Here is a 26897-nt window from a genome sequence, read left to right as displayed (position 1 = left end):
AATCTATCAGCATGAACGCTTCCTAAGGTCCTGATGGGTGGAGTGGTTATCAGCACCAACAACAATCCTTACTGCCCACGTTTGTTAAACTATGCTTGGTTTAGCTGCAGGGGGGTGTTTTAGAAACCAATTACAATTTAATGAGGATTACTTCTTGTTTTGTCTGAGTAAACATCATTAAGTCATCTGCTGTGAACAGTGAAGTGAAGAATAACAGCAGGTTGCCTATTTATTTGCTTCACTTTTCGCATACTGTATGGCTAGATGTTTCAACACAACAGGCCAAACCCTGCACACCACTTTGTTGATGCATTTATGAATGGGTTGTTGTAAATGTCAAGTGTGACTGCTTTGGGACACTGCAGGGTCTCAGCTAACAAACAAAACACCACTAATTACACACCAGTAAAAAGTGCTTTGACCGCAAGTGAAAGAAATTACACTTAAACTGTCTGGTGGAACAGTGATGAATTCCCAAGTGTTCATGTTCACTAAAAGTTATCTTGTTATGTGCAAAGAACGATTCAGGCCAACAAGGAGAATGTATATTAAATCTTTACATTTACTCAGTAATGCACAAAATATAGCAAGTAACACATAATATGAATATAGATTTCATTTTACAGACTTGGAGCAAAATTCATAAAATATAGCATTTTCACATGTTGTACTGTAACAATAGGTTTGCATTGGGAAGCATCTTCAAGCTGATGTCACATCACTATAACAGGACGGTCACAATGAAAGCCATCCCATTTTACAATGACATTTGGCAATTGATTGTGCTGATATGAAAGAGGTTCCACAAACAACTCTGTCCTTCGATCTATCTGTCTATCTATCTATATACTGTACATACAGTATGTAATATATATATATGTGTGTGTGTGTGTGTGTGTGTGTGTGTGTGTGTGTGTGTGTGTGTGTGTGTGTGTGTGTGTGTGTGTATTCTTAGCAGAGTACACTTTGGCAACAGAGTTTGGAAACAACATGAAAGAAGACATTTTTACAGAATAGACCAGAGAAAGGCACACAAGCAACATTTGGGTTTGCAGATAAAATGAATCCAAACCAATGGTGTGTACATGTGATTCTAACTTTTCCCATAAATAAACACAGAGCAACAAAATGAAGCCTTACACATAGTTTAACTTTACACCATGATGAGAATAAAGTTTTTACGCAATGCAAGCTTCCAGCCAGACATTCATCCATTGCCGTCAAACATTCATCAAATTAATAATGAAACATAAGCAAAGGTATGATTCTTTTAAGCACTCTTACTACAATCAATAACATATTTTTTGTTTGGGGGGATGCTACACATCATATTCCGAGCTCTGCATAACCGGGAATTTATATATCAATAAGAAGCCAAACAATCTCAAATGCAAGTTATAAATGCTTTGTGGTATTCCTTTAAATTCATTTGCTGATAAAAGGTGATCACTGAACTGCTTAACCACCAAACTGTTTCACCGAAGGGATAACTAAAAGAACAAAATCTACAATCCAGAAAATAAATACTGATCAGTTTAGGCACTCAATGGAGAAATGTGCTTTATCTGAAGACATGAACTTCACACAATAGCATTGTACTAAAAAATGTCTGTCCTGTGCCATCTTTACCTTATTTCCAACATTATTTTCTACAGGTTTGTGTGAAACATGCTATATAAAATACTCAATTCTTCGTGATAAAAGTAGCTATGTTTTTTATTGCAAGCACATCTGAGTTTGAAACAGGCTAATTATGTAAACTATAAACTGTCTTTGCAAATCTTTAAACAAGATAAAAAATCCTGGCACTTCTCCTTCAAAATAATAAGAGTACATCTCACCAGAACCTGTGCTTCTTCAGCTGTCAATGACATTATAAAAACTATGGTCATGAATAATTCTGATTCAACCTCTGGAGAGATTGATGCAGTTAATACGGAGAAGATCATGTGTGCTTAAAGTGATCATATACAGTAAGGAATTTACAAAGGTTGCTGCACTCTTTAGATTGAGGCTCCTCATTGTGTTCCCAGTTTAGCAATCAGTTCATCACAGATTTTAGTGAGCTCCTCGATCTCCTGATTCTGTGAGTGACAGAGAGAGGAGAATGTTAGGACTTTCACAGCAAAGATAAAATATCAAAACAGAAACACACATTTACAAAATTACTAGACAATATACACACCTTAATAAACCCAAATATCCATTGTATTATGGTAAACACTAACAGGAGGGGAATGTCACTATGAAATTTTTCTTAAATTATATTTACTTAAATGTCTTAAGTATAATTTTGACACACTTGTACTTTTGTGTTTTTTAGATTTTCTTTTCTCTGCACTACATTTAGTCCATGCCACTGTTTAACCCATTACCTTTTAAGGAACATTATAGGCTCACATGATGTAATACCACACTTAACTATGTACAAGTACTTAGAATAAAACTATATGACTACTAAAACACTTTGAAAAGAGTTTGTTTGTATCACAGTCATAGTACTTTTGCATGGCCAGCATATTTTGTTGATAAAGTTTTTACTCAAGTAATATTTGGACCAATCCTTGTAGTGGATTATTTAAGACTTTCTTCTTTTTTTTTTACTGATCTGAGTACATCTTCCTCCACAGAAACAGGGAGGAGGTCACTCATTGAGGCTTATATCGATCAAAAAAGCTTAAGATATACAGTATAACTATATATAAGACCAAAATGTGCTTCTCACTACACATTTTTATAGGGATTAATAATATTTATTGAGATGTCTTTTTACGTATATGTCGGTCTGTCATAGATAAGTGGAATGACGCCCTCTAGTGTTACCCATCAGTATGTTAACAGTTAAAATTTTTTAGTAAAAACCTGCCATGCACACAATATTTGCACACTCTGAAATTTGAATATTAATTTTACAGACTGGTGTAAATACGTCACTTTTCTTAAATCCCTGTCATGAAACATCATTATTTAGCTTTTAATTTTTTAAAATCTTTTCCACTAAAAAACTACTTCTACTCTACAAAACAGAAAAATAATATCTTCAATCCAACACAAATTCTTTTGAGGCAACAGAGAAAGCAAGCAGAGGGGCAGAAACAGAAAATTGGGACAAGAAAAACATGTTGATATTAATGTTAGAAAACAACAGTGATGTAATCTAAGTATAGTACTTGTGTGAAGTTTAACTGACAAAAAAAAATCTCAAATCTGCACTTGTTCTACCTTTTGAAGAACGGCTCTTTCGAGTGATTCCACCTTCATCTGCTCCTTCCTAAGGCTGGCATTAAGTGCAATACCCTCAGCAGTGGCCTTGGATCGTACCTGGGCTATATCCTCATTGGCCCTGTGAGACAGAGTGAGGATGTCTAATGAGAGGCAGTGTCTAGACTTTAAATATAAAACAATTTTTCTAAGTCCTGATGTCTAATGGTTGGTTCCTGGAATCAAATAGCAGATATTGAACCTTACTTGTCCAGTTTCTCCTCAGCATGCACCTTGAGGGTTTGGTATCGCTGCTCCTCCTGCTTGATTCGCATTAGGTACTCCTGCGCACATTTCTTCAACACCTCTTCATTCTTAACAAATGCACATAAAAAATATTTGGTGGAGTGGCTGTAATCCAGAGCTTCCTCTGATGATAGACATACCAGGGTTCTACTGACCTTCTTGAAGCCCTCCAGAACTCCCTTCATGTTCTCATACCGCCTGAAGAGGTCAGCGAAGGAGCGCTCCACAGAGTTGAGGTCAGCTACAGCCTGATCTCTCTCTGCGCTCAACTGCCTGATAGACTTGTTGCCAGACAAGTTCTTATGCTGCTGCTCGTCCTCTGCGAAGACATGAGTCAAAATACAGTATAGCAAGTTGAGTCTAATGGGAGAGCAAATAAATGCTTTTACTATGTACCACCAGCAGGTGGCAGCAACTTACCAATCATCTGTGCAACTGTTTTCTCATATTCTGCCACTATTTTCCTGTCAGCAGAAGTATACAAGTAAAATATTAGGGAACCTTTTCATGAAATACTTGATGCACAATTCAGGGGAACAAGGTGAAGAACCATACCTCATCTCCAAAACCTCAGCTCTGCTTTCCTCATATTTCCTCTTCCACTCATTGACCTCAATTTCTTTAGTGATTATCTTGATTGCAATAGAAGGAGAGACAAAAGTGCAGCTCTAGAAATCTAATCACTTAATAAAAGATACATAATCCCTCACATTTGGGTGTATAACAGTCTCATACCTCTTCTCTGATCAGGGTGAGCACTCCAGCCTTGTCCATCTCACTAAGTGGTATGCTGTCCTGGGAAAAGACTGGTATGTCTGGGCCGTCACCGCTGGCCATTTTTGTTGTTTGGCTTGTTGATATCTCACTCTATGGAACATGGAGAAAATGATCACTTTAAGATCAGACAAGAACATCCAAAGTCCTCAAGTAAGTAGATCTCTTACAAATTGTCACAAATACTTATTCACGTGTTGTTTTAATTGATAATTTCTGATCACATGATGTCTTTGCTGAGAGAGCTCTGGGAAAACAGTTCTATTTGCTTTATTAATCAAACATCAGAATAACCTGGAAAGCTTATCTTAGAAAAATACTACAGGACTAAAAACTATGCTACCAACAAGACAAGAGAAAAAAAAGTCCCTAGTCTCCTTAGGCTGTGTGTAAAACACATGTTGACCGCTGTCTCAGTATGAAATAAAAAGAACTCAGAGGTAGCATACATCCGCCAATATCCCCGCCATCATGTCGGCCCTATGAAAGTGTTAATTATCAGTACTTTTTAAGTTAAACAAAAATATTATTTTCCATAATGGCTGAAAGCTAGACCTGTTAGATATAGGTACAGGAAATAGGTACAGGAAAAGTATTTGAATTTCTGAATCGGCTTTATCTCAGCTACAAATCGGTGCCATGTCTCTTCCCCTCTGTTATCATACTGTGATCTAGTAAATATGGTCCCTGTCTCAGGTCTGGATCTGGATGGAACTACGCGTAGCAGGGGTTATCACGAGTTGTCGTAGAAAGGGAAAAAGTGATCTGGAATTAGAATCCATACATGAGGTGTACGTCATGCCGTCCTTAACCAAAGAACCACATCCTCTCAAAAAATCATCAAAACTCTACTTTTTGAGACATCTTGTGTTCAACCAGACACAAACAAAAGAGTGTGATTGGATAATTTCCTCCTGACTCTCATTGGGAGAGGTAACAAAATGAGCTCAACAGGCCAACAATAGTGAACAGCTGGTACAAAACATACCAGTCAAGTACTGTATAAACATAGGCTGCTCCTTCCCACTGGTTCCTATGGTCCATACTCACTATATCATCTTTCAGACTGCAGACATCCTCAGCATGATCCTCAGTCTTGGTTTCAGGACCTGTGATGAGAAAAACACATTTTTTATATTAGAAATGATAACAGTTGGTCAATCATAAGTCGGTTACAAAGATGAATAACATTAACATCTATAATCAATGTCAGAAATGTCCCTGAATTTCATTAATGAGGCCATGGGAACTGTCTCTATGCCTTCAATTGACAGGACAGCTGAAAGTGACAGGAAATTGGAGCGAGAGTAAGTGGGTAGGCACGGGGCAAAGAGTGGAATCCAGCCCATGGCCTTGTCGTGAGGACGGCAGCCTCTGTGCACCGGGTGCACGCCTAAACCACTGATCTCGCTGCACTGCTCATTTTTCCTTCTTTGTAACACTTGACACATTTTTGAGGTTTTGTGGTCTCCTATTCTCTAGCAGTAGCCTTCTCGCTGAGAATATTATATAACTGATCCACTCTTCTTATGAAGTTTCCAATCCAGCCTGGCAAAATACTAATTATATAAACATGCATGGAAAAAAAATCCCTTTATATGTCAAATAAACTTCTAGTAACTAAAAACAATACAGTTACACTTCAAGGGGAACATTGGGAGAAGCAGGGATGAACTATGTTTACCCAAAATGGGTTTCCCAAGTGTTGCCAAATCCATGCAGTAATATCCATTACACAACGATGTTGTGTTTAACCCTGCGCTGCCTGAGGGATCGACAGCCTTCAGCATTGGTTTTCATCCTTGCTCCTTATGTGCACAGGCTTTTCTGTATACTCCCTACAATATGCCAAAATCAATATTTACTTATAAATTGTTCAACTACTGTCACACTTATGTTTTGCACATTTAAACCTTGCATTATTTTTTCTTGGAAATGACAGAACCTTTCAAAGATACCCAGTTCATGCCCAATATTCACTCACATGTTAACAATTACCGCTATATAAGCTCCAAATAGGTGTGATTTGATCAATACAACAGAAAGGTGCAGAATCTGCAAAAATGACAAACTCCGTAACAGTCTGTGTTTGTCTTTCAGCTAGTATCATATTACATTAGTAATGAATAAATCAACCTCGGAAGAGTTACAGTAGATGCTACTCTTTGTCAAACATACCGTCTTTAACAGAAATATCATTGCCTGGCGGCTTCTTTGCAGGCTTGTTGTTGCACTCAGGTTCTCCTTTCTCCTCCTTGCTGTCAGGTATCGAACCCATACTGCCTGTGGAGGCGAGCTTCTCCTCATCAGTGGCATGATGGACTTGCTGGGTAATCTCTGGGGTCTGAACCACCACCTCCTCCTCTTCCTGGGGGTGAAGAAGAAAGATGCTGGATTTATTTCACATGCAGGTTCATGTAGTTAAATATATTCTGAGGACATGAGAGGTGGCCTGAATGACACACGGGACAGTGACTAATGTGATGGGTGAGATAAGTCACACCTCTGTCGCCATGGCCAGCTAGCAGTGCAAGGTTTGTTTACGTCTGTGTTTGAAGAGGTTAGACAACTGCTGAATAATGGACTGCGCCATGTCAGTGTGGAAAGGTGTTATGTTTCAGCTGGGACACAACACACACATGCAAACATACGTTACCTCACGGCATGCATCAAGTGCCGAGGGCTGGCTCTCATCGTGTTTCTGGACTTTACAGGTATTCCTACAGAAGAGGCACACAACGACAATACAAGTGTCACAACGCATAGATCTCAAAGTAGTGATCCCAAAACATTTGAATTCCCTTTGCTCTTTGTATAAAAAAGTAATTTGAGCTTATGGTGGTGCTGTTACGGACACAGCTAATATAACCACACAGTGCTACCCAGGGTTTGGAGGGATCATAAAATGGGTCAAATTAACTTGTTGATGCAACACAGGAATGATCATGTGACTTGAGGTGAAACTGAGGAAGACGCTATTTCCGTAACATGCACCTTCAACAGGTTAGTTCTGGCCACAATGACAGTAAAATAAAAGAACAGCATGCAGGAAAGAAAGACAGCATCGGCAGTGAGAGTACTTACAACAGAAAACAGAGAAACTTGACTTGTTCAGAAGTCCTGGGGCTAATCGATGTGGACAAAAGCAGAAGTTGTGTAACGCACAAGAGAAGGAAGGATGAAGGGGATATTGATTTAGGGAATGAAGAAAGGAGCAGGGAGAAAAGACAAAAGAGTGTGTGAGTGCCTACAGGTGTTCAGCCTAGCATGTTAGATACTCAGCAGCAGACGTTTGAGTTTGAGCCTTAACTTTAGATGCAGACAGGCTGGGAAAAGCTGAAAATAGGGTAAATGTTGCAGCAGCAAGCACTTTTATATAATCTAGGAAGCAGTGTTTTTGTAATGTTTTAACATATTGTTAGGTATGCATTTACACACCTTGTACGAGAGTTGTATATTGTGACAATGTGTTTCTGTATAATTGCTGATGTTTCAGCATTACTTTTGCAAACTCCTGGACATGAGAGAAAGACTTACGGGGCTGTCCTCAATTTGCTCTTCTTTGGAATCAGCTTTTTCTTCTCCCCCGCTGGCTGCACCGCCTTCTGTTTAGGTTTATCTTTTTCTTTCTTGTCCGGCTGAGGAGTGCTGTTTGATGAGTCGTCTGTGCTTATGGTTTTGGAGGGTTTAAAGGGGTCCACAGTGTCGTCAAAATTGTCTGGATTAAAACTATAGGAGCTCTTTTTGAGCACTGGAGAGGTTCCCATATTATTATTGCTACCAAATGGATTAAAGTTGGGGTCGTCCCACTGACTGGGGTCAAAGTTGTACGTTCCCGTCTTAGGAATAGGAACATCGTCAAGGTTCAAAGGTGCAGTAGAGTCTGATGATGGCAATGCAGTTTCTGGAAGACGATCTGAAAGTGTTTCTGATGCTGGTTGACAAGCTGGTTCTAACCCTGTGGGTTCTGGTGCTGGTTTGGTGGAAGCGTCTGATCCTTTTGACTTCTGTTTCTTTGTCCCAAGTTTGCTGACTGTCTTTTTGCCACCTAATTTCCTCTGAGGTGGTTTCTTGACTGGCTCCTCATTCTGACCAAACTCCCCCATCACTGTCTTCGTATTTGATGAGGATTCCATCATCTCTGCATCTGCTAAAATAGCTGAGCTGGCATTGCAGACAGGCAGTGAGTCACCGAGTGGCTCAAGTCTTGCGAAAGAATTTGGATCACATGGTGGTGGAGAGTTGGGGATTCTAGATCCACCACTGGTGAAGGGGTTGAAGCTGTCATCCATCTTGTCAAGGTCAAATTTGTAAGATCCCTTGGGAATAAGAAGGTCTTGTTCTTCATTTGTTTGGGCAAGATCATTTAATGAGACATTCACGTTCAGCGGTGGAGGTTTAGATTCCTTGGTTTTAGTTTTCTTAGAGGGCTCTGTGTGGTTGAGGCCATTGCTATATGGTTCTGGTTCAGCAGGAGGTTTCTGCTCAGGGAGTTCCAGAGTCGAGCTGGAGGCAAGTTCATTGATATGAACTGAGTCTGGTTCTAGGGTTGGAGCTGGGGATGGACTCACATCAGGGACAGAATCTGCCACAAGGACAGGGAATAGGTCTTGTTCAAATGAAGGGACAATACATTTAGTCGCTTCACTTATGTCCATCACCATGGTTGAAGCTGGAACAAGTTCAGAGCTCAGAACCTCTGGAAGATTATCTGATTGTTCAGCTTCTAGGGTCTGGATGTTTTCCTTCAGGGGGCCGCCCATGGGGTCTGCAGGTTCGTCCTGACCCATGTCGTGGTTCAGCAAAATATCCTGTTGCCAAACAGGAGCAGTCACTATCAGGTGCTCCTCTTGATCCACATCTGAATAAGAAATGAGAACAAAACCAACAGACATTACTATAAATACACAACATGCACAAACAGGACGCACACTTCTTCTACCTCTGATAATCTCACCAATCACATCTAAACTCAGATACAGTTAACATCTGATTGGTTACAAGCCAGGCAACTGTTCCGATCTACTGCTGTTGCCATGGTGATGTTCCACTATGAGAGTCATGATGATCAAACCAAATAGTGCGTTAGAAAAATGTAGAGAAGATAAAAGGAAAGCTATGGTTTGTCTTGTGCTGTGTGTATATAATAGTTACATCATTGCCTCGAGAGAACCCTTCAACACATAAACCTGTTCAGTGTGCCTGTCATACTCACCATAATCATGTAATATTATGTTGCTAGGAGACAAGCAGAGCCTGCTGTCTTTCTACCTACTTCCATGCATATTAGCATGTTCCCTGAGTGTCACTTCAAAGTGTGCCTGCAAATATATTCTTACCCAAAGAATACTTCACAGCAGGGGAGAAAAGACACTCTGCTGAAATAATACACAAACATGGACAAATTTGATTAACAGAACTAGCTGTTTTGCATGTTTACCTTGGTTATACATGTGAGACCTCTGCCAATATTTTTACTGGCAGTAATTGGTCTGTCTCTGTCCGTCTGATAAACCTTAACTCTTTCTTATACAAGCTGACATTGTCATGCAGACTTTGGATGGGTGCAAGCAAATATAGCCATCAGCATGTTTGGTTTCTAAAGGCACTTCACCTACGTATTGCCAGGATTTAATTTCCTCATTTACAACAGAAAAGGGATGTTTGTCGTTCAAACAGAAGTAGTTAACTATGTTCTAGTCAACTCTCACATCGTACACTTCTGAAAAATGTTGATGGAGCTGTTCTTCCAATAAAAAAAGTCACACTTCAACCACCAGTCTCCAAAAAACCTCCTTCTAAAAAGAGCTGTGTGACAGCTTCGATCTGATAACAAGCTTTGTTCAGTCACTCCCCTCATTGTGACCGTTATCATTTGAAAATGGAGCGAATGGGAGCCTTTGTTGAACCTGCTGAATTCCAGAGCAAAGGCCATTCCCACACTCTGTCACAGACTCCTCCTCTCGGCGAGTCAAATGACAATGGCAACGCTTCTGCCTACATCACCGCCAAAAATAAGACACATCAGTGTGCTTAGAGCTAAAACGCAGAAGGTACTGTAGGTACAGTCTTCAGTCACACAGACATACAGCGTTTATCCAAACCTGATGCGGCTCAGGCCAGTTGGAATTCATATGCCAGTGTCTACGCTTTAAATGTAATAATTGCTGCATCAGAGAAAAATTCTTTAGTTGACAATGACAACAAAAATATGAGAAGTTTGAGCATTTACAAATGTCATCAGTTTTCATGGCAACTCCAGGAATGGTGAAGATGCTGTTTAATATTTGTAACGTTAATGACAGTGTTTGAACACCCTGAGGGATTAAGAGGGTGTACTGAACTGTATTCAACCATTCGTCTCTGTGACTGTAGTTCACTCAGCAGTGGCCTCACCTGTTTTGTTTGGGTCCGTGTTGTTGTTCTCCACCTCTCCTGGTAAGGGTGGAGGGACGCGAACAGGAGTTGCTGCTTCAGGAGTGTCAAAATGACCCTCTGACTCAGAGCTGAGGAAGCCAAGAACACAGAGAGAGATCATGAACTTCACTAACATTTCAAATATGAGGAAGTAAGAGTACAGATGTAACCGGTCCACAGCATAAACGCTGAGAACTGCTGTGACAATTCTGAACAAACAAAGTTACACACACTACAAATGTGCAAGAAGGACAAATTAAAATATTTGCATAATCTCAAGAACTTGTTTGAATGAATTTATGTCAGTCTGACCCCTTATCACAGCAGGATGGAGTTCAACCAAAGACAGTGTTTCATCCTATGCTTTTGGACAGAGGGAGAAAAGAGCAGATGTGAAATCAGGAAAGAGGTAAGAGTAAGAGGTGCAACACCAAGCAAAATTGCCTGCTGTGATCTAACAGAGAGTTCCTCCTCTGATGTATTTGGTAACTCTCAGCCCTGTTTGATTCATGCCAAATGCATATGACTGAGAAAATCAAATGAAACGGAAGTTACACGCCTTCCTGTCATGTCTTCAGCACTAACATCAAGCGTAAATGCGCCATGAATGCATTGTTAATATACAATATGAACAGTCTGATCATTCTATCACTGCGGAGCTGTGACATTTACAGTTTGATCTGATCAAGAAGGTGCTTTGCAGTGTGACAATCAATTGACGTGACTATTGGGATAACTGCTGATGATAAACAACTGCTGACAGTAAACAAAGTTGATTTAGTAGAATAATGACCTCAACCAGTTGATAAAACAACAAAGTTGATTTAGTAGAATAATGACCTCAACCAGTTGATAAAACATCAGCGAATAAAAGTAGGCAAGAATCACGTGTTTACACTTGTAACTACCAGGATGACATTTTCTCAAAGCAGACACAAAGGGTGGAGACAAAAAAAAAGGCCTGATGCTATGAGCATGTGTCATGTTTGCCTTATGAAACCATGGCTGGCTGCAAGACTGCAGGGTGTGAAGCCACAGAAATGAGGGTGCACCAGTGAGATGGAGAAAAACAGTTCAAACTGTCAGAGCTGTGGCATGTGTCAGCGCTGAACACTTACATAACGCTGTGGACCTTCCAGCATATTCTTCTTCATATCTAGCTGTCATAATATTAGAGGTATGATTGCTCAACTTGACAGTTCAACACACACTCACACAAACACCAGAGGAAATGCCTCTTTCTCCAGGCCACACGGTTTTACCACTCTCAGGGCTCCAACACAACACTTGCCTGCAGCCTTGAGATATTCCCTCCTCCTCCTCCTCCTCCTCCTCCTCCTCCTCTCCTCTCTCTCCACGTCGCTCCCTTTCCTCGCCGGCCTCAAGTGCCTTTTTATCCTCCTCCTGCTCCTCTCCCTCTCCCCCTCGCACTGCCGTCCACGTCCATTTGGCCCATGACACGGGTGACAGCCAAGACATCCCTGAACCTTCCACAGGGGCGATTCAACCCTCTGACTCACTGGGCAGAGCCTGATGGATCCTTTGCTGTGTGTTCCTTTAGGTTTCCACCCTCGGCCAACAGCTCTCACATCTTTCCAAAGAGCTTCTCCTCACATAAGTTTTAAATTGGTCCTTAAAGAGAGATTTCTTTTCCACTCCTGAGGATAACCTGAATCACAAAAGAAAGGAAGATCGCTGCAATCTTCACTCCCTTTCTAAGCTTTCCTCCTCTCATCAATCCTCTCCCTCTGCCTCTGTGGCTGAATACCACAGCTCTGATCAGCTGGATTTCAAAATGCTATTTCACTCTCTCCTCCCCTCAATGCTCCCTCCAACCAGTCCCCTTCACCTCGGGCCAGTCCACTGACTAAAAACACAGCAGGGGAGGTAGGAAGCTCCAAACCAAGGAAATGAAGCCGCGTCTCTTTACTCAACTGAATGAGCAACCCTGTGGTTGGACAATGGTACATCCCTCCCAGGCTGCTCCTGCCCTCTGAAGCAGAAGGAGGGAGTCAGAAAATAAACACAGAAAGAAGAGAGAGGAGGGTTGAACTGTTGGGGCTCTACATTTTATAGTCCAGAGAGAGGTAAAGAATGTGGGGCCGACTCTTTCTGCCTCCTTCGCTCCCCTTCAGGCTGTTTAGCAGTTAAGTGTTGCTCCCATCCAGAACCAGGCATGCATGACTAGAGGAACCAGTTCTTATGGTTAGCTCCAGGATATTTACCTAGCTGGATCGAATTTGTCTAAGGTAACTTTTGAAACCACTTCAATGAACTAAGTAAAAAGTGGTAGAATCTTGTGTCAATGACATGCCCAACAATGTAATCACAACTAAAAGGTATCTGTTCACTCATTTTTATATAGTGGATCATGAAATGTCATGACAACTGATTCTGCCTCAGAGACACAAATCAGACTTGTCGAGCAGATCTATTCAATTTGTGATGGACTCCATTTGTGGTGTTCCTCAAGGCTCCATCCATAACGCCTTGTTATCCTCAGAACACAACCACACAACAGGAAATCAGGGGCTAAATTTATGTTGCCATTTGATGGTTCATAAATAAGTATTTTATATGAACTCTGAACTATATTGACAAGTGAGTGCTGCATGACAATAGGGTTTAATAATATAATAAAGAATACAACAGTGACGATCATTTGCACATGCACCTCTACAGACATCAGCAATGATGACAAGGGTTAGAAGGAAAGACACATTCTTATGTTGGAAACAACCAACAGGGACTAATCAGTCTCAGTCCAATGATAAATAATTCTGAACAAGAGGTGGTCTACTTTTTGTTAAAGGTGTTCTATAAGTATTTTTTTTCTTATTCTGTCTTCCTCCCCCAGAAACTTCTGCAGGGTTTGCAGCTTAACTCCTCCCAAATACCAATGGAAGATCAGAGACACACGTGGCTCAGTCAGAGTTTCCACACTGGAACCGAATGGGTGGAGTTTGTCCTGCTCTCACTTATTTACTGTCTGCTGGAGCTTGAGGTTAGTGATGAGGAGGATCCCTTCTTGAGCTGACTGCTGCGCAACTAATAGTTTTTTTTACTGTCTTACTATTAATGCCCGTAAAATAGGAACCACAATCCTTGCTAATAATCCTTGATCAGCATCCAAATCAAATTTGATTGAGTATCAAAAGCCACAATAGATTAAGGACCTGAAAACGAATGGAAGGAAAGGCATCACACTCTTTCCACAGATTATTGAATCATTCTTGATAGCAGTGAGAGGCCTATAAAGACTCTAGGTTGCCAAAAATAAGTAGGTCACATAAAAAAGTATTTGTTGTCTGTGTCTAAGAAAGACACTAAATAAAATGAAAGGAAACATTTTATCCATACCATTCATTTAACAACAAACAAGTTACTCTCAGATGAAAGTGTGATGCTTGCTTTCTAGTCTAAAAACAGCACCAGTAAATGCCAGTGAATGGCGTGAGGCAGCTGTGTGTCCACAGATAAAAGACCAGCCCGTTCTTACAGTCTGCTCTGCTCCCAATATCTACACCAGAAGTCTTGCCAAGGAGCTTGGTGTTCCACCAAAGTTCAAACATTACTGAAAAGAGCTCAGATTTCATGCAGTGGAAAAATCCAAAAAGCTTTTTTTTTTTTTTTTTAAACAACAGTCAACAAAACTGGAACAAAAACAATCCTTTGCTTCTTGACCTAATGTAAAATTTGTATCATTTGGAAACGCAGTTTTGGTTCTCCCTGTGAATTTTATTAGATAAAATTGCTGGTTAACATCAAATCAGAAGGTTTTGAAACAACAATACAATTTGCAATACAATGTGGTACATATACTCCCACTAACAATCTGTTCAACCACACACAACATTTCTTCCTTCTTTTGCTGATGTGTAGACAAACATCTAAGGAATTAATATGTGGTCAGAAGACATAGTACGAGGGTTTTTGAAGAAGAGAGGAAGATGAACGACAAGTACAGCAATGACCAATGATTGAGATGATTTATGTAACAGTCTATATCTTTAGCCTATGATAGCCTTCAGCAGTCCAGATTTATGCCTTATCACACCCGTGGGGTAAACCAAAGTCTCAACCCTCTAACAGAAAACACCTATCACAAGACAAACAGTATGAGATGAATATTCACCATATAACAGCTAAAACTGCTTATGAAAAAATATTTTGCTTCCAGTTAAAACTGAACTGATGTCAGCTTATTGTCTTCTGAAGGGCAAAGAAAGTTTCTTCAACTCACGTCTGTTCTGCAGCGAGATACAGGATCAGTGGTAACAGCGACATCTGGTGGTTAGAGCATTTAATGGCGCAAAGGTGCGCATCAAGAAGAAACTACTTTATTTCTGAAAGAGCTAGTTACAATTCCTAACAAGCATCACCAAATAAATTACTGCACGTAATTTAAAAATTAAAACCACTGAGAGCAGAACAACAATGCTAAAATCGGTCCCGAGTATTTTATTTAAATATTATGATAGAATTTTTTTTTTTTTCATGATCTTTCCTAAACTCTGCTTCTGTGCCTGGATCTGCCTCAAATTCTAATCAACTCTACACAGGTCCGTAATCCACACCTACACAAAATTTCATTTTCAGTTATATTCCATACAGGAAACCTCCTTCAGTTCTGCTGGTAATAAGAAGCATATTATGTCATATTATGTGAGTTCAGTATAAACTAAAATTATTTTTAACATTTCTATGATTGCACCCAATAATGTGCATCATAAAGTAATTTATGTGTTTGATAATTGATTGAGGAAAGTAGAGGTTTTCATACTTAAAAAAAGGTAAAAGATAAAACATTAAAGTAAATGAGGCAACAGACACGTTTTTGATGAAAAACATTGGAAAAAAGTTTGTCGATAGGTGGAAGTAAATGTTTCCGCGATATGTCAGCTGTGCAGAAGTAAAGTAGGTCCTCCAAGCCCGAAGAAGAACTGCTTCCGGTAAAGGTCTGTGACGTAATCGGCTAATAGTAAATGGCGGTCGCGAAAGACTGAACAGTAAACGTTACAACGGTTATTAACTGTAACTGTCTAATTATCATCAAAAAACATGTACTCGACTGTGTCGAAAACTGAGGGTAGTTATAAAATGTCCCTTTTCAACTTTCAGGTCGTTCACAGCGTCGAGCTGACAGAAAATTCGCTCCCAAAGAGACGGAAACGGGACAGAACGGTAAGAACAGCAGCGATGTCTCCGCTCATGGCGCAGCAGCGATGCGTTCGAAGCCTTCACGGCGACCTTAAGTGTCTCCGCGTCAACAACTTGTCTACGGAGTCATTTTAAATCTAAAAACTAGCAGAAGCAACAGCTATACACCGTTACACTACAATCCCAAAGCTGGTTTCCTATTTTGAGGAAACTGAAATGACCGTCTTTACCGTTCCAACACGGGTTTTCTGCGCCTGTACGGGTTGACGCCCCTCGGCTGACTGTACAGGCTGTGTTTGGGCATGTTGTCCGGACGCCTCCTAGAACTGAATGGCTGATTCGATGTCGGTGGGGTTTTATATGAACAACTATAAAAGGAGACATTAAAATGGGTCTTTGTGCTTTGAAAGTCCCACTTGGAGATTGAATGTCGTGAAAACATCAAAGCAAATTTTTAAATCAATAAATAAATGTGTGAGTGTGTTAAGAGTACACAAACGTTCTATGCAGGCCCCTTGAAACAAACACTACATACTAGGAGCCTGCAGGCATGCAATTAATAACAACAATCATTACAGGGGGAGGCAGAGAGACGGATCACGATTTCAGGGTGCGCCCCAAATGAGCAGCTTGTAAGGGGGGGGGGGTGCCTTGCTCAAGGGCGCCTCGGCAATGGCTGGAAGGTGAGCTGACACCTCCCACTGTCAGCTCACACTCCCAAGGATGGCTTGATGGGAGCGGGAATCGAACCGCAGATCTCCGATCGTAGGGCGGGCGCTCTACCGCTGAGCTACTGCCGTCCCAAATGATGTCAGAAACGTAAAAGTAGCCGCTCTGTGTCGCTGCAGTTTGTTGTTCATCGTTGCTATGGAGACAGAGTCCACTGACCGACGAGAGTATCTCCAAGTGCATTTTGAGCATGTGAAGGCAGCACGCCCTCTCGCCCTAAGTTCGCTGGGATAGGCTCCAGCAACCCCGCGAGGGCGGAAGAAGCGGGTATAGAAAATGAATAAATGCTTTCCTGATCTGTTATGGCTTAGCTTACTCGCAAAGTTGAAAATCGTTGAACATCACTATCCCCAGTGGAACTAATGGAGCAGGAGGATGGAGAAATGGACGCGGAGTCTGAAGAGGCTCAGCTCCGTCTGAAAATCGAGTCACTGCAACAGGAGCTTTACAAGTGCAGAGCCGAGATTGTCAAGTTACAGAAACAACTCAACCAGTCTGAAAGACTGCAGAGAAGCACAGAGACCTACAATGAAGACCTCAGGAAACAGGTCAGTGTAAACCAACCTCAACCGACTCGACAGACCAGTGTGATTTTTTTTAGCGGAAATGGTCTTTAATGGTATTTGTAAACACAGCTGTTTATACTGCACTTACTCTGGGTCTGTAAAAATGTGTTTTGTTTTTCATTCTTTCTCCAACATGTAGCTTTATCCTATATGTGTATTGTTTATTATCAATATATAATCATTTCATACCAATTTTTTTATGTGAGTTGGACGACAACGTTGTAACACTGCAAGAACTATAATCAATGAATCTTTAGAATGTATAATGCATTGCATTATTATGATGGTATGTGTTGTATCAGATTGACACGCTGAGCGCAGAAATCCATGAACGGAAGAAGAAGGACAAGGAAAGAGTGGACAATGAAACTCAGACAGAGGAATATGTATGGACAGAAAGTGGTGCGTGAGCTTTGTACATACATTTATTCGATCTGATGATTTCCAGGCAATCAGAAAACAAGAAAGCTGTTACTGTATTGCTTTTCAGATTATTACAACTACTACTACGGAGGTTACTCTCAGAATTCAGAGGCTACAGACGTTCAGGAAGGCCTGAGCACAGTAGCAGCAGTGGATGCAGCTGGTAGCAGTGAAACAGCAGAGGTTTCAACAGCAAATGACGAGCAAGCAACTGCTGAAGTTTCTGTTCAGCCTGACAACAGCGTTGCAGTGACAGAGGTTTACTTTTTTACATACTGGTTATATTAAATGCTTAGTTTAGGCAAAACCTTGTTTGTATATCGTGTCAGAATTTGAATTCATTGATTCTTTTTTTAATGATAATGTATTGGTCTCCACTGATCCAGATCATTATAATAAGTAGATGTTACTTTGAATAGTTACATTGACTTACCTAAGATAGAATCTACAATGCAAATAATAAATGGTATTATGTATTTCAGGAGGGTGATGGGGGATCCATAGCCGACATGTTGAGAGTTACTGCGGAACAGGCCATGACACAGACTGGATTTGTCTTTGATGAGTCTACTGGGATGTATTATGACCACAGCACAGGTTTCTACTACGACTCGGTTTGTAAAACAATTTTTTCAAAGAAATCAGGTTGTTGCTCAGTTAATTTAGGGTAGCACTTAGCAACTCGGTTCCACATTGAGAAACAGTGTGAAAGATCTAATGGGTGTTTTATTGTCTTCCTCAGGCCAGCCAGTTGTACTATGATAACAACACAGGCATCTATTACTACTATGATGCAGAGAGTGGGCGGTACCAGTTTCATTCCAGGATTGAGGTCCCTGCGGCACAAACCCCTTCAGATCCAGGCCAAGACAAGAGCACAGATGAAAACAAGGGCAGAAAGCATAAAAAATGGTTCAGGAAGACGTCATACCAGGACGATAAGGTATGGAACATGTACTAGATATGATGCATGATGTGACAGTTTTATATTTGATGGCTGACAGCTGGCTTTGACTTTGTAGTTCCCATTATAAAAATTATGTTTCAAAAACTCCTGATTTAACTGGTCTCAGTCTTTAAATTCCTAGCTGTTTGTGTAAATATAAAGCTAACTGACTGAAAGATTATCTTCTGACTCAGGTGCAAAAGCTGACTAACTCATTGGCAAATATGAAGATTTCTTCTTACCGGAATACAGCTTCCCACAGAGGTACCTCAAATATTATGGAAAGCTATTCAAATGAAAACTTCTTGAAAGTTGGTTTTTATTGCCAAACTTAAATAATTCAATCATTTTTTGGTCATAATAGTCTGAATAAATACTTATAAATCACTCATACAATTCCAGGCTAAAGATATCAGACTCTGTTATCCATACAAAACTATTTCAGAGCTATGTCAGATGTCATGATTCACAGTGTTGTAAAATGTACATACATCTCTAGATCAAGTGCTGAACTTTTAATATAATCAACATTGTGGTGGCCAGACTCAGAAATGAATACACAGTTTGACATATTTTTTGTAGGACGTTATGTATTTTTCGTATAATTCAACATCTCTTTTTAAAATTGGTATTTTTTTACTCCATACATCCCAATGAAACACAAATTATTTGAGGACTCTGTCACCTGGACTTGTAAATTTGAGTGCAAAGCAAAATTTAGGTCACTGAAGATTTACTTACTAATACTGTAATTGGTCTTTGGAGACTGAAACCATGTACTACAACAGTACCAGACACAGCATGGAGTTTGGGATCTACAAAGCCAGATTGTACGCTGTCAGTGAAAATCACCAGAAACGGTTACTATGGACTGTTTAATGGCAGGAACTGACATATGATGAGTTTAACTCAGAAGAAAAAGGAAGCGACTGGGATGGACAACAGGCAGCTAAGAGGACCACAGAGTCACGTAAACTAAAGCAAAGATCTTGCAGTCCAGATGTGTCTACGCATAGAAAAGACTCCTCCAAACACCACGACGAGGAGGGCAGATCTACATCAAAGAGGAAGAAGCACAGCAATGGAACACACTCAGAAGATAGGAAGAAATCGAAGAAAAAACGAAAGAAATCCAAGTCGAAAAAAAAGAAGAAAAAGAGCAAAACTCGGACTGATTCTGAAGAGAACAGTGAACCAGAAGAGGGTGAGATCACAGAGTCGGAGATAGAAGAGTGGGAGTCTGCTCCCTCTATTTCATCACGTTCTAGCTCCCCCTCTAAAGAAAGCACAGAGTCCAAAATGGAGACACAGGGTCAGGAAGGTGAGAAAAAAGGAGGCTACTTTGGATACTGTAAAATGCTACATCTTTTAATACTTCTGTAAATTTGTTGAATATTAGTAACACATGATTCAGTTAAATGTATGAATCATCAGCTATTTCTTCCTACCACCGGAGCTTTCTGAGACTGCTATGTTCCTGTTTAAATGCAGTGTCTTTCTTTTTCTTCAGGCAAAGACATCTGGCCACCCTGTGTCAGAGTGACAGTAGTCAGATCTCCAGTGCTGCAGGTGGGAACTCTATTCATCATCACTGCTGACTCTCCGGCCACTATTGGCAGGTTTGTGTCACTTTCATTTCATTGTCATGAATCAGCAGGTCCTATATTTAGGTTTACATAAAAGATTATTTCCACATCAAGCAAACAGTGCACACTATTCTATAGTGGTAAACCATGCTAAGGCTGCAGAAACTAAGAACGACTAGGCTTGAGAAAGAACATTCAAGAGAATAGAAGCAGTGTCTCACTGTAGGAACATGAGACATATCTCAAAAACCCCTTTGGTGTGTTTCTGTTGCAGAGAGAAAGATATGGATCATGCAATTCGAATACCAGAAGTAGGCGTCAGTAAGGTAGGTCTGTTATTTTTCTCCTGGGATAAACACATTACATTAAGTACATTTCCATATTGCAAGGAGGTGACCTTTATAACTGAACAACTTTTGGTTCCAGTTCCATGCCGAAGTGTACTTTGACCAGGAGAAGCAGGGCTACATGTTAGTGGACCAGGGAAGCCAGAATGGAACTGTTATCAATGGCACCAGAATCATACAGGTCAGCATTCACTCTCCATCTGCTTCTGATAAATAAGCCAGAAACCCTTAAACAAAGTACTGATAACGCCTTTTTTTTTGCAGCCCAAAACCAAGTGTGAGCCACATGCACTGATGCACGGAGATGAGGTAAAAATGGGGGAGACTGTGCTGTCCTTCCACATCCACACAGGGACTGATACTTGTGATGGCTGTGAACCCGGTCAGGTGATGGCTCACCTCAGCAAGCACAGAAGAGAGGAGAACACAGGTGAGCTGCCAGTGAAATGTTGAGCCTAAACATCTCTCAAAGGGTTGCTACTCCTCAAAAAAACATCTAAGTAAGATTTTCTTCAATTTACATTAACTTTATCCTGTGAGAAGAGAATTTAGCTTTATCTTTTAATTCTCAAAGGCCCCGCTGTCTCAAAAGAGGACAAAGAAGCGCTCAGACAAAAGGAGCTGAAGCAGATGAAGGCCAAATATGGTCTGCAAGTGAGTGTTTGGAAGACCCCCAGCAGCCTTTTTTAAGTTTAAACCATCTTCTCATTCGGCCGATCACAATCATGCTTTTCTGTGAACAGAGCAACCAGGAGGCCAAAGCCAATAGGAGCAACAAATACAAGGACCGAGCAGAGTCTCGAAGACAAACGGTGGGCAGCGAGGGTGTCTTCCAACGAGATGATGCTCCCGCTTCTGTTCACGAGTAAATATTTTGTTCTGAAAAATATTTCATAAGGAAGACAGTGGATATAACCATATGTCATGTCTGACTTCTTAAAGGGAAATCAGCGAAGTCAATAAAGGTCGAAAAATGCTGGAGAAGATGGGCTGGAAGAAAGGAGAGGGACTGGGTAAAGAGGGAACTGGAATGAAAAACCCGGTGAGACAATCTGACAAGTTCCTGTTTTGTATCAAATATAGTGTAAAACAACAAAAAGATTTCATTTCTGGCTGCTCATTTTCTTCAACAGATTGAACTGAAAATCAGAAATTCCCAGTCAGGTTTGGGGACTGGTGCCGCCACGTCTGTGGATGTTGTCTGTATAAACAGATCCAAGTCCCAGGTGAACTGGGAGAAAGCACGCGAGAGGTTTGCTGTTTCACACCAGCCTGACATGCAGTCAACCAACACACAGGTGGACAGGACAACCAAAACCTGGGTGAAGGCTGAAGAGGAAGAGACGAGTGACACACAAGCAGAACAATGTTAGAAATGAATGATGTACTGTATATGGTAATCATGGATTGAAAGACAAAGGGGGAGATCAATGCATGTGACTAACATCTTACTGAGAACATGTGATGTAATGAAAATGCTGTAAATTAAAGTGAGCATAAAGATGGGTGTTATTTTCCTTGTTTCTCTTTACTTAGAAGAGGACAAACACATACACTATCCATCTAACGCTTCTCTCATATTGTGCTTTGGTCGAAGTTGTAGAAGTCTGACTGCTGTACCTCTCAAAACTTAAAGCATGAATCGACTTAAGCAAACATTTACACAGTGAGGCTATATTTCTCAGTGAGCTCATGCTATGGATGCGACATGCATGCTTCAACACCTTATCCACTTTTTTAAAAAAGTTGCACACCAAATTTTCACACTCAGACTTGCAGGTCAAAGTATGTGCTTTGTCACCAGCTTTTCTTCATTCTTGGAAATGAACACACCCACATCCACGACTCATAAAGGCCAATAAGTGTATTTGACTGTGGATATATTCCATGGGCGTGTGAATATTTACATGTGTGTGTGCACAAGTTGGTGCTCGGACAGAGGTCACTCTTGCACCGAATGAAACGAGAAAGCATTAACTTCTGTTGTCACGCTTGTAATCAGATTTAAAATAACTGAGTAGTTAGTAATGTAGGAGAAATTAAAAAAAACCTTCCATGTGCTGTTCAGCCGCGAGCTTTTTAGTGAAATCATGAGAACAAAGAAGAAATGAAACAGGTTATTGATCTGACTCACGTGACACTCTCTGCGTGTCTCCTTAAGCTGGTTTTCTTGCTGCCCTTCTTCTGACTTGCACTGTTACCCATTTTGATCTTCCCTCTCTGGAATGGATGTGTGGGACCTCCCGTTTAGTCTGTTTCTTATCTGTTAGTCATTGCTACCCATACGCTCTGACTCCTCTGTCGGTGGCAGCGGTGCTCTGCTCTCAGGCTTCTGTTGCCCTTGACAGGTGGGTCCTCCCACCTCAAGTCTCCACCCTTAATGTCACACACTGACAGAATGCAATCAGTGCTGCAAAAAATACCCGAGGAGTCGGCCCTGTGTCCCATATGTCTGATTGTGTTGGACAGGAATTTGCAGCCATAAAAAGACGTGTCATGAGATTAAATGGGGGATTTCATTTTTTATGAGGATGTGGCTCAAGGCTTTTGGCAGAGCAAGTTATTGACACTGAAAGCATTCAGACAAACACCGGACAACTGTTCTTTAGAATTCAGTCTTCATAATACAGATATGTAGACCATGTGGAGTGATTTGAAGCCCTTTATAGCAAAAAGGACAGATCTGAGTTCTTCAAGAACTTTCTTAACGTGCAGTGGATTGACTGAAACAGCTTTGGATAACCATGACCTGGATAACTAAGAACCTACACAGACATATAGCCTGTTTTGAAGTAATTGTTATACGCCATCATAATTTTGATTTTATTGAAGTTCCTTTTTCAAAGTGATAGTGTGAACAGAGTGTGTACAGATTGCATTTGTGGAACACAAACACTGCTAGAACGTCTGGGTCATTTCAGAAAGACAGACCTCAACTCTTCTCACAGTGTGAAAGAAGGATGACTCCTGAGGCAACTGCTGTTACTGAGTTGTACCTACAAAGACAAGTGGAAACAGGTTTTCTTCAGTTCGGCACTTGAACACAAACTGGGTTGTGTGACAGACAAGAAATGAGCGCACGATCCTTTTGATTTTTAATGAGAGCCTCAGAAAGAACATAAGCAGATACATGTATGTTTCTGGAGGTACATCTTGGCTGTGTTCTTTGGTGCGATCAAAGAATTTTCATTGTAAGAAAGACTTCAAATTTTTTGCACCATCATAAAACCTTGCCTTCACATTGCCCGACACACAGAAGCCCCGTTGTGTTCCACCCCTCCCTGTTTCCAGCTGTACACAGGTCAAAGTTCAAGAAGCAAAACCAGGTCATCTCCATATCACACTGGCATCACACATGCACACACACCCAGTCTTAGGCTGGTGAAGAACACTGTTGTACGCTGATATTTCAAATAAGATCAGACAGAAAGGAACGTCTCATGTGCAGATAACAGAGGTATGTTTCTGACAATGTTTCAGGTGTTCAGATGAAGTCTTTGTCTCCATTCCCAGTCCGCACAGCTGAATCATAAGATACAGACAAAAGAAAAACATTCTTTTACTATTATATGAATATTTCCGTGCAAAGTTTAATTTACAGTCGAAGAGTCGACACTGAGTTCACATACCTCCTTTCCCACAATGGAATAGATATGTTACATGATTTTTTTTTAATAGGGCATCTTATATTTACTTTTCCTTGAGTCTATCATATCATGTCAGTTCAGCTGCATAGTTAAATTTCAGGCCAAACTTAATGGGTTTATGTTGAATTCCAGGTGGTTTTCACTCACTGTTGCATTTGTATCCCAGTCATATTCCCAAAATGTGTTATTTTGTTTATTTTTTAAACTTCCTTTATTTTCCTCGCATGAAATGCTAGATAGTTGGGGGTTTTAAAAAATAAATAAAAATCAATTCACAAACCTACAGAAATGTTTTCTAAGGGATTTGTAGATGACAGATCTGTATTACTGAATGTTAAATAATGTTATGATTGTTATTTTGATTGGACCCAGTGCTAAACATGACCATTCATATTACATTAAATTTATAAACATTAGTTTATCAATCTTTAAAAATCTGCCTCTATTGAAACAAATTTTCTGAAATCCAGCATCTTAATAATCCTTGTTTGTTACCTGACTCATACACTCAAGGATTACACCCAACAGTGCACTGGTGTCACACCGGAGTGTACCCTGCCTCACGCCCCAGGTCTGCTGGGATAAAATCCAGCAAACCTGAAAATGAATGACGGTAAAAACACCCTGCCACCTTGTGGAAAGTTTGAAGAGTTTGTCAAGATGAGCAGGTTGTTCTGAGTCAGTGGCTGAAGCCTGACATCAACTGGCAGGCTGTGAACACTACCAGAGTAGAGGTGCTATAAATTACCCTAACTGTGGGTCAGGGCAACTGCACAGTAATAGCAATGGAGCGACTCTTCATCATTGTCAATCTTACTGTCCCGAAATGTTATGCATTTCTCTGGCTTTCCTTCCTGGTTGAGGGCTGGGCTTGGCTTTGCTGCCAGCAGTAATCAGTGGCTCCTATAATTATGGAAATTGTGCCTCGGAAATACAGACTGGTGACGAGAAAGTCATGGCGGTTTCTTTGCTGAAAAACTCTGAGATGTATGTGTTACCGGCTCGTACATCTGGTACTTTGCCTCTGCAGTTGCATCATTTTAATCAAAGTGAGTCAAACAGCTGTGTGTAAGAGCGAGATCTTCATGCAAAATCCTCTCATCCTAGTCTGTGATGTTTGGATCGCCTTGGAAAAGATGACCACTTTGTGCTATTTAATGAACTGCTGTTGATCTCATGTTGCATATGTTTCTCTCTGGCAGCTTATTAAAGGGGATAAAAGATATTTTATTAGGTCTGTCTCGGTTACACTTGTATTTCACCACAGCAAAAGCAGAGAATCACCCATTTCAACCTTCATTTTTGCCGGACCACGTCTATTGGTCTGTATTTCTAAGTCCCTGTCATCAGAATCTCAGTCTGTACTCTATTCCGTTGAAAGGCATAAGACCAGAAGGGACAAAGTCTGAGAAACAATCCTGTGTTGACTCACCCTCTCCCCCAACCCCCACACCCGGTCTCCTTCACTTCCTCCTCACTCAGCCCTCCCAGCCATGTCCTCTATAAATCAGAACATAGCACACAGGCAAAAAAAAGCCTTGTTCAATGTGAGGAATCGATGGGTCAAGAAATTAGGGTTTAAGTGCTCCCAGAAGTTAAGAGGCCATCCAGCTCGATCAATCTACATGAGGGGAAATGATCCTTGTTCCAAACATTCTGGCATGAAAATATAATTTTAACTCAAACAAATACAGCTTGTTTAGATGGGCCTTTTCAAAATACACCCCGCTATTTTTGTAGGGGGAAACCACATTATGTAATCCAAATAAAACTATCATAAGATCTCTGTTTGTGTGTTCCAGGGGTAAAAGACTCCCATGTGTCTCAGTATGAATACCACCCAAATACCACAAGTGAATGAAAACTCCTATTAAACTACGCCTTCCATTGGCAAGTGATTCAGTCTGAGCCAGTGTTGAACGTCTCCCAGCCCCGGCTTTTCCTACTGGAATCCCGATCCTGTGGGTGTGCCTCCCTGTGACCTCATCCTCCCATAAACTCCTCCAAGTCTGGACTCAGTCGCTCACATGATGTAGCCTCAGTTTAAAAAACATCTGAGCTGATCATGGTGCAGGTGCCCAAAGCTGTTTATTCAACCACAGCATTAGATGGTGTGTGTGTGTGTGTGTGTGTGTGTGTGTGTGTGTGTGTGTGTGTGTGTGTGTGTGTGTGTGTGTGTGTGTGTGTGTGTGTGTGTGTGTGTGTGTGTGTGTGTTTGTGTATGCAAAGCAATATCCTGTTAATGCAGCCTGGATGCTGCTGCCTGTCATGAGAACTTGAACAAATAAAACTTTCATTGTGAACCTGACTGACAAAGTTCATTTCATTCAAATCTCTAGGACTATTTTTCCTCGAGGGTAAAATTCTCCTGCCTATTTATATTTGATTACTGAGCAGCTACAGTACATCACACACCACTGCTTTGTCGACTGCTGATAGGAATTCTAGATTTGTGAAAAGAGGCTTTGTGTTTATACAGAAGACAATAGCTCCCACCTGGCAGCGGGGCTAGCTTACATTGCACCCCAGCACATGTGACACACTGTCCAAAAGCAGGCAGATCAGTACCAGAAAACAACAGATAACTCTAGCAAAGCGTATTATAGTCAAACCACAGTGCACGTGAAAGGCAGACTCACTCTACCAGTTCCAGAAGATAAATCATACCTCAGCTTCTTTGAAGACTCAAAGCCTGATGGGAGGTTTATGTGATTCACAGAACGCTGCAGCAGGCCGTGGTCAGTGACAAAGATCCTTCAAGGAGTCTGTCCTCAGACTGCAGTTGGATGTGCCGC

At 40.9% G+C, this 26897-nt stretch overlaps 2 protein-coding genes across 6 annotated transcripts; one reads left to right on the top strand and one right to left on the bottom strand.

The window, feature by feature from the left end:
* Positions 1-544: 544 nt before the first annotated feature.
* tacc1 (transforming, acidic coiled-coil containing protein 1) lies at positions 545-26897 on the bottom strand. 3 transcript variants are annotated; one of them, XM_068316259.1, is made up of 13 exons: positions 26770-26897; positions 10678-10787; positions 7819-9142; positions 6938-7001; positions 6460-6649; positions 5332-5390; positions 4243-4374; positions 4063-4139; positions 3928-3971; positions 3663-3826; positions 3469-3575; positions 3223-3343; positions 545-2084 (listed from the first exon to the last, which is right to left on the bottom strand). In XM_068316259.1, exons 3-13 carry the CDS (start codon positions 9069-9071, stop codon positions 2019-2021), a joined length of 2277 nt encoding a protein of 758 aa, XP_068172360.1. In that variant the 5' UTR covers positions 9072-9142; positions 10678-10787; positions 26770-26897; the 3' UTR covers positions 545-2018. The 3 variants fall into 3 exon arrangements, with proteins under 3 accessions (XP_068172360.1, XP_068172359.1, XP_068172358.1); XM_068316258.1 differs by lacking the exon at positions 26770-26897 and adding an exon at positions 22590-22749; XM_068316257.1 differs by lacking the exon at positions 26770-26897 and adding an exon at positions 11990-12476.
* Positions 15659-21956, top strand: aggf1 (angiogenic factor with G patch and FHA domains 1). 3 transcript variants are annotated; one of them, XM_068316243.1, is made up of 16 exons: positions 15659-15732; positions 15820-15882; positions 16942-17135; positions 17456-17555; positions 17644-17834; positions 18059-18190; positions 18319-18519; positions 19408-19843; positions 20033-20141; positions 20383-20434; positions 20535-20636; positions 20720-20885; positions 21030-21109; positions 21199-21320; positions 21398-21497; positions 21589-21956. In XM_068316243.1, exons 3-16 carry the CDS (start codon positions 16950-16952, stop codon positions 21826-21828), a joined length of 2217 nt encoding a protein of 738 aa, XP_068172344.1. In that variant the 5' UTR covers positions 15659-15732; positions 15820-15882; positions 16942-16949; the 3' UTR covers positions 21829-21956. The 3 variants fall into 3 exon arrangements, with proteins under 3 accessions (XP_068172344.1, XP_068172343.1, XP_068172346.1); XM_068316242.1 differs by having other exon boundaries at positions 15663-15882; XM_068316245.1 differs by lacking the exon at positions 19408-19843 and adding an exon at positions 18717-18786 and having other exon boundaries at positions 15663-15882.

The sequence above is a fragment of the Antennarius striatus genome, chromosome 5, assembly GCF_040054535.1.
Source record: "Antennarius striatus isolate MH-2024 chromosome 5, ASM4005453v1, whole genome shotgun sequence".
NCBI lineage: Eukaryota > Metazoa > Chordata > Actinopteri > Lophiiformes > Antennariidae > Antennarius > Antennarius striatus.
The sequence above is the reverse complement of the archived record's forward strand: the minus strand, read 5'-3'. Positions and strand labels throughout refer to the sequence as shown.